This window comes from Magallana gigas, chromosome 1 (genome assembly GCF_963853765.1).
Source record: "Magallana gigas chromosome 1, xbMagGiga1.1, whole genome shotgun sequence".
NCBI lineage: Eukaryota > Metazoa > Mollusca > Bivalvia > Ostreida > Ostreidae > Magallana > Magallana gigas.
Window position 1 is genome coordinate 54926989 of NC_088853.1, and position 8911 is coordinate 54935899.

At 32.9% G+C, this 8911-nt stretch overlaps 1 protein-coding gene across 1 annotated transcript; it reads left to right on the top strand.

Annotated features, from left to right (window-relative positions):
- Positions 1 to 5044: 5044 nt before the first annotated feature.
- LOC117685971 (uncharacterized) lies at positions 5045 to 8365 on the top strand. The gene is made up of 6 exons (XM_066079749.1): positions 5045 to 6253; positions 6382 to 6539; positions 6911 to 6975; positions 7081 to 7175; positions 7309 to 7426; positions 7899 to 8365. Coding segments are annotated over exons 1-6 (615 nt in total). The 5' UTR covers positions 5045 to 6075; the 3' UTR covers positions 7900 to 8365.
- The last annotated feature ends 546 nt before the right edge of the window (positions 8366 to 8911 follow it).

Sequence of the window (8911 nt, forward strand, 5' to 3'; positions counted from 1 at the left end):
ATCTTTTGTACAAATCTAAGTCGCACAAGGGATCAATCATAGCACTAGAGTTAACCTCAGGTGGAGATTGTGTCATAGTTCCAATTACACAGTTGTCTCTTTGCCCATCATACTATGTCATTACAAAACCAACCATTTCAGATATCTCTGCATCAAATTTCCCTTCCTGCAAAATCATTGCGAAATGGTCCAAATTTTCTGTCACTGACAAACAAACTCAAACAACAATCAAAATTCCTCACAAATTCTCTGTCAACCCTTGGTTACATTACAAAGTAAGCAAAATTCTTCAACAAACTTTCAGAGCTTATGTCATAATCATTCACAACAGATATGCATTCCACTTGCAAGATACACAGTAAATATTTAGGGCAACTTCTTTTAATGACCACACCAAAAAAAAAGATTAAATTCAGTTTAAATTCTCATTATTCTTTTTGGATATAATTTTTTTTGTTTCAAACCGTACAGAATCACAAAACTTTGCCAATTGGCTCTTATTGTTACATGTACTAACATTTTTTTTCCACTCTCTATGAATTAATAAACTAAACAGCAACAATTTTTTCCCATCTCAACCTCTCCTAACTTCTAACATTTTGTTTCCTTTTTTTCTCTCAAATGTGTTCATTGACAAAGACATTTGTATGGTTTCAATGTGAATCATCTCACATTGTGGTATTTGTGTACATGTATATATTTTGTGTTCAAGAGGGAACAGTACATGTTTAGTACAATTTTTTTTTCGCCCCTCCCAGCATACTGAGAGGTGGTACATACCAGTAGTTAACTTGTAGAAAAGTAAATTTTTTTGTTTTTTTCCATTTCTTTTTATATAAATAGCTAAAAGTTAAATTTTTCTTCTTTTTGGTTAAAGTTACATATTAGTGGTAGAAATTTGAGCTTTCGAGGTCGAAAGTAATTGGAGCAAGGGGGAAAGTAGTCATGTTGTATGTTTTATTTGATAAAATAAAATATATCGGAAAGGACAGATATGATTAATAACAATATATGTGTGTCTTAATTAAAGATAAATGTTTTTTTTATTTTTTGTGTAGAATTTCATTAGAGACATTATTTAGCCAATTAGTGTGTTTGATATGTAGTGTAGAATATTTTTTATTGATCTCATATTTTACTCAGGTTTACCATTATCAGCAATGCACATTTTAATTTTGATTTTTTCTCTCCATTATATAAAATACATACAAGACTTTAATGTCGGCATATCTAACAAATATTGTTACAGAGTTTTTGAACAAAGTCAGATGGTTCAAAGTAAATAGCTTATTTTTGTCAAATTACTTATCTAAACATTATCTGTAAAACATGCGGAGTAACAATGTCACAAAAATGTATAATTATGTAATTGATTAATCCGAAGACCTAAGAAATTTACATATGGGTGCTTCAATGTTTGTAATTGTTATTACGGTGTCTTTTTATCTTTTTACCTGGTGTCAAAAACAAGATGTGCTCAGGTGTCAACAGATTTTTCTTTGTCAAGGGATTATCTACGTTAACTCAATTATTTCTTTATGGCCAGTGTCCGTCGATAAGGTCACGTGGGTTTTTAATTACCAAAATTGTTCCAAACAAAGAATCTAATTTTTGATTGGTCGAAATAGATCAGGGAAGCCCAGGTCTCCGATTGAGATAGCATGCCCTACCTCGGCCATTCTAATCGGAGACCTGCATCAATAAAGTTGTTCAGTTAATTAATCAAGGCTTCCCTGTATCTGATTTCAGGTAAATTATGGTTTACGTTCATTTTTGTTAAATTCATTCATGCAAAGTTCAAATATTTTTCATTTTCTTTATTTTAATGAAATATAAAGTATTTCTTATTATTTTTAATGTTTAAATGCACTTTTAAGAAATTTGAGCTTTCATCAGAGTTAAAGTTTTTATTTGACCTTGTTTATTTTCATTAAGCCAGTTTTGATATTTTTCTACTTTTAAATGTTAAGTTAGATGAAAAAGGTTTTTGGCTTGATTATTCATTTTGTTGATTAGTTAAATTTATTTTTAACAAGTTTCATAACTGACACCAGGCGGCATAAGCGTTTTTATATTCTCTTTATAAAACCGGAAATGGTTATTCCGTTTTGGTTTTTCATTTTACTATTTCTTTAAACAATGCCGCGTGAAACGTTTACATCGTAAGTTTTATTTGTTATACTTATTTGATTTTTATCTCAAGGAAGAAACGGGTAAAATTATACATGCTTTTATCAATGGTTTATCGTTGTAAAGTTTTATTTATCAAATCACTTGTTTACCTTATTTACTTCTATACGTTCGAATTTCCTCAGCATTTGTTTACTTTAACAACTATTTAGAAATGTGTAATTGTTTAGATTTTTTATACAGAGTGAGTATTTTTATATTGTTTGATCACTCTGATAGTCACCAGCGTTAGGTAGGATAGGGCACCTACATTTGTAATGCTTAAAGCAGTTAGAAATATTTTTTTATTGTGCCTGGTGACTATTATGTTGTTTGCATTCTAATCGGAGACCTGCATCAATAAAGTTGTTCAGTTAATTAATCAAGGCTTCCCTGTATCTGATTTCAGAGTCGCTAGTCCCAAACCTTTTGGACCGGATTTAGTGACTAAGGGTCCTCCACTGCCAAGCGAGTTGCTATTCCCCGTACTTATAGTGTCGCAAAGTCATAACATCAATAACATCTTAAACACGACGCGACAGTACGAGTAATTACTTAGTACTATGATTACGGTAGACAATATTTATATATTTTTGATAAAAAAAAAAAAAAAAAATTTTAAAAATAATTAACAAAATTTCAACGCTTCGATATTTGTTTCTAATAAATTCATGCTAAAATTTCACTGAAAATCTTTGTTGCATTTTTATCAGCAACCTGTGACGGTATTTGTTGAAGTTCAACGAAAGATAACTCTTCCCTTCCAGACCCCGATTTTATATGAATTTTGTTTACATTTTCTCTCAGTTTGTTGATTTCCCGACTTGGCTCAAATACATGACTGGCCTTGATTCATTTCAGATTTTCGGTACTTGTAATCCAAAAATGCATGTCAGTTAGTAGATTTCTAAGCACGTGCATTCAAATCAACAGAAACATGCTCAACACTTAATCCAACGTGACATTCCGACACCTTCAAATAGCCGCTCGCGACCAGAGTTTGACCTGGCATGTTCATTTCTTAGCCAACGCTATTCGGCCACATTGTTTACAAGCAGCACTGATTTTTATTAATAAACTGATCAACAAATACTGTCACCTCAACCAATCGCTAGTCGCCTATCTATTTTAAAGGTTCCACAACATTGGGTATCAATTTGAGATGGATAGAAGAGCGCTGGATCTCTTCTCTCCATCCTCATCCAAATTCACTACACAACTTTACATTTTTTATCCCCTTTCAAGTAACAAGCGACATAGCCTAGGGGGTAACGCTCTCTCCTACCAATCGAAGGGTTCTCGGATCGATACCCTATTGTGTAGATTTTTTGATTTTTTTTTAATTTACCGATTTCCTGCGATTGATTTGAATAAAACAACACGACCAATTAATGGTGTAAAGACCTCCTAATTGTTCCATGAACAATTAGTTTACTAGTTATTCTTATTTTCTTTTTCTAGAGATATTGAAACAATTTTTTCTTTATGTTATTGGCCATTAAAAGTTATAGTACCAAATGACCCTTTGCTTGATAACTCCCAGAACTTATAAAGTTATTGCCCTTGTGTACAAAAAGTTTGTTATCGCAACTCCTCTGAAACCATAAGAAATAGAAACTTGGATGTTTTACCAATGTTTTCAGCACACTTAGAGGGTTCTTCAATCTATTCATACCGAAAGGATCTGAGCCCCCCTTCTGGTAGTTATTGCCCCTGAAAGTATTTAAGTTTCCATAAAATCACTTCTAACGTTTTTATTATTTGACTTAGAGACTTCGGACCACTTGGGATGAAAGCGTCTACCTTGGCCGAACAAAAAAACATAAAGGTCAAAGGTCAAGGTCATTTGGAAATCCGTTTATTAATGAGTTTTTAGAACTCTTTTGTTTAGGGTGGTAGTGAAAAACTTTTTCAGGGATGTAATAGGACATATTATGACATTTTGAAATATAACCCCTTCGCTCCTTATTTCAAATAATGACAGAGTTATGGCCCATATTGTACAAAAAGATTGTTATCGCTACTCCTCTGAAACCATAAGAGATAGAAATTTGAAACTTTTACCAATGTCTTAAGTACACTTAGAGGGTTCTTCAATCTATTCATACCAAAAGGATATGGGGCCCCCTTCTAGTAGTTATTGCCCCTGAAAGTAATTACATGTTCATAAAATCACTTTTAACTTTTTTATTACTTATCAAAGAGACTTCGGACCATTTGGGATGGAAGCGTCTATATTGGCCGAACAAAATAACATAAAAGTCAGGGGTCAAGGTCATTGGGAAATCTCTAAATTAATTTTAGATCTCTTTTGTTTAGGGTGGTAGAGAAAATCTTTTTCAAGGATGTAGTAGGACATTATATGAAATTTCAAAATGTAACCCTTTGACCCTTACCATGTAACAATTATAGAGTTACTGCCCCTATTTACGAAAAGCTTGTTTTCGCTACTCCTCATTAACCGTTAGAGATAGAGACTTGAAACTTGTACTAATGTTTTCAGTACACTAGGATATTCCTTCAATCTATTCACACCGAAAGGGTCCAAAATCCCTTTCCAGCAGTTATTGCCCCTGAATGTTTCGAACATTCAATAAAAAACACAAAAAACTTTTTAATCAATAATCATAGAGTCATCAGACCATTTGGTATTGAAGCGTCTACCTTGTAAGATCAAAATGTCATAAAGGTGAAAGGTCAAGGTCAAGCAATAAAAATTGCAAACTTCATCGTTTGACACTTTTTTATGAATTAACGCAGGAAAAATACTTTATTCTATTGAAGCAATCTTATTTCAAACATAAAAAAACAATGAGGTGGAAAGACCTCTAATCGTTCGAGAACAATTAGTCTACTAGTTTTCTTTGTTCTTTGCTTTACCATGTAAATGTCACAACCAAGAAGGCAAGTTTGTTTGAACATTACAGAAGTTGAATTTCATTCAATCAGAGCTCTATTTTCACACAGTGAATGGGATTTTGACTCGTGTGTTGTTTTTAACAATTTGAAAGAAGAAAATACAGATGAAGAGATAAGAGCTGGTCAGAATGTAAGTGCTACCAGTGATAACAATCCTGACATCAACGAGCAGCAAGCAGCAGGTGGTGATCCTGGACATGGAGGGGATGATGCAATACCAGAGATCAATCACCAGGAATGTATGTATTGTTTTTGCCACCCATGCGTGACCTCAAACCGACAGGTGTGGCTCGGAAATGGTGCACCACCCCATACTAGGAATTCTACTATTAGGAAAACAAAGTATAAAAAGTTTTGGACTATGATGTCACGTAGATATGCATGGAACTATCCCAGATATCAAGTGAAAAAAGCTGCACATTTTAATCGTGATGAAGAAGTAGAAAACATTGTATGGACACAGAGAGAAATAATGCCAGAATGTGTTTTATCTCTAGTGAGGGATTTATACCCTAACCCCCTGGTCGACCTTACATGGGACACAAGTGGGCTTGATTCGTGGACAAAATAAATGTGCAATATAAATTACAATTAAATTATTTTTTTCAGTAAACACTTCATCATATAACTTTTTAGTGAAACATTTGGATTATAAACATAATATATCATTGCTGCAAGGCATATCAATAAAGTAAGTCACTTATTTCACTTGTTGGCGAAATTGAACATGATGAAACTTTTCAAAATTTCTCTGCTCTGGTCAACATGTCAAGAAATAAGTGATTTTCAAAATTTAGCTCCTCCCATTTCCTTTTATACTCCTGCCTGGGGTTTAACATAATCAGAAAGAAAACAAAATATTTACGACTCATTAAACATGTATACTTTGTTTTACTTCTAGCTGTTTCAAGACCAAGCCAAATTTATGAAGATTTGTCTTCAGATGATGAAGAAAACGAGACTGAATCAATTCCAAGAAGGTCTCACATGAAGCACAAAGATTCAAGACCAAAGGATTCTTCGCCGACTCAAAGAAATTTTTCGCCAACTCAAAGAAGGCGGATCAAAGCACTTCCCCCTCTGGAGTCTGAGGACTCAGAGCGACCAGTTGATAGGAGAAGCCCCAGCACCCCAACTGCTTCTGGCTATCCAATGCCAACAGAAAGTGAGTTTTTAGTAGTAAAGTTCTCATCTTTCTTCTGCTAATGATAAAAGATTATACAAACATGAATCAAGATTTTTAAATCTAGGGGTTTGCTTCAAACTCATAAATTTTTTTTGGAAAATATTAAGGATTTCAGCGTCGAATCATACAGCTGTTAGTTGAAATTAGAAATAACCTTAGGAAAGAAGACCATGGACGGAGGGTGGAGGAGGAACAAGGAGAGTTTGAGGTCCCTGAGATTCAGTTCGACAATTCTCTATATGATAGGGAACTACAAAACAAGATGGTACTTGTTAAAATGTTACCTTTAAAAATGATCACAACCATTGCATTTAAGTTATTGCAACGAATAATGATAAAGGGGTTATTCATGTTGTTGGTTAAGTACAGGTCTTCTATTGTCAAACAATATGCATTGGTATTAAATACATGAATGTGTAAATTCGCATATTAAAGTTGTCAGTTTTTAACCAGCTGTGCAGGTGTATATTACAAGGTTTTAAGCTTACCACGTAACTAGTGTACATTTCCCAAAAACGTTACTATCCACATTTACAGTAACGAAAATCAATCAATCTTGTCTTAAAAACATAACATATATAATTTCTATCACTGTGCAGAACCTTTCACTTATTGGTTTTTTTTTTATTATTAAAGAGAGCAAAGATGAGATTAATTGGGGGTACCAGTCTTGGAGAATTTGATAAAAATGCCATGAAAAGGTAAGAAATAATTGCTTAAAAAATAGAATAGAAACTACTGGAGTTAAATTCAATCGACCATTTTCACCACCTACCTACTCAATTTTACTATCATATACACAACAGATGCATGACAAACGGTCTAATGGCGAAGATGAATCTGAAAGGGAAGAAAGGGAAATATGCCTTTGGAAACACAAACATCTGCAGAATTATCAAAGGTATGATTAGTTTAAATGAAGCACAAACAAAACAAAGATAATGAAATATTGTTTTTACCAAATTGTTTTTTACAACAAAACAAAAATATATTAAATGGAGTACTATTAAGAATTAATTATGTAAATATTTTAGACGGAGTTATTCAAAGCCATCCAAATGCAACGGAAGCAAACATCTTTGATGAAATGAACCGATTTCTGAAGTACGCGCCAGGAAGAATTGGAGGAGGTGGAAGAGGAAAGGAGTCATGGTAATTAATTATTATGGTTGTTTAAGAAATAAACAGCAAGTTAAAAAGTTCAATGGGATATGAAATTGGTTGGTGACGTGATCAAATCCTATGAAGCCCAAAGGGCTTCTCAGAAGATTTGATCACTTACCAACAAAGTTCATATCCCAGTGAACTTCTTAACATTGCTGTTTATTACGTTTATTTACATTTGAAAAAGGCAAATTGTTCAGACTTATTAACATCGAGATTTTATGTTTACAATAAGACAAGCGATAAGCGTGTGCTATGATCATTTTGACATCATGAAAAAGTTCATACAGATTTGAAAGTTTTTGCTATTCTGTAGGTTCATATAAGGAAAACATACGTGCAAATGTAAATATTTATAAAATAATATTTGATAATGTCATACCTGGTTTAAGTTAATGTAGAATCATATACTGATTGAATGTAAAAACAAATTTAATTTTAATTTATTTTTTTTTGGCAGATTGGCAAGATAACCATACCCTAAGCTGTCATTGGATCACCTATATTATTTGTATTTTGTTGATTAATAAACTTGAACATTGTTCGAAAAAATCATTCAATTATGTGTTTTTTCATGAATCTAGAAGTTTTTAATATTGGTCCAACACTGTTTCAACCTAATTTCAACGTTTAAATGAAAAGTTAATGTAGTTTAAGGGTTTCAACCTAATTTCAACATTTTAAAAAAAACAGTGTCCATGCCTCAATAAAGTGTCAATATTCAACTAAATATCAACGTTATTTCAACCAAAAATCAACCTAATTTCAACCAGTTTTCACCATGTATTCAACGTTGATATCTGACGTTGAAACAACGTTGATACTTAAACGTTGCCTCAACTTTCATATGCAACCAAAATTCAACGTTGATTCAACGTTTAAGGGTGACGTTGATTCAACGTTGATTCAACGTGGAAATGCCCGCTGGGTTAATCATAAGAATATTTGAACATTTAGATCCGCCGAATATTTCTATTTCCCTTCATTGTTAGATGCTGATTTGAAATAACGTTTCGAGGTATAATAAGTGGAGAAATTTTTATTAGGCTGCATGTTCCGATTGGCCATTACGTCTTTGTAAGATCATTCATTTGGTTTGCAAGAAAAATTATTTGATACTCGTATTTACACGGAATTAATAGCCTTTTAACGTTAGAAATATTCAAAGTAAATAAATATAATTGGGCATACAAAACCCCCATAAATACATCATGGGATAGTTTAGGACGGTTAACTGTTTGGTCTCATCCTTCGAATGACCGGGTTTATTCATCCTGCATGTTTTGCATCAATTATAAACAACGTAAACTTCAAAACTATTAATCATCAAATGTACACTTTTTTACCAAATAGTCATGCTGTATATGTTGTTTGTTATTGTCAAAATCGTAATACAATCATACTAGCTTCGGCGTATGGGGCCAGTTTGAACACGAGGCGAAATAACGCGAAACCTTTTTATGTCGTTTATTT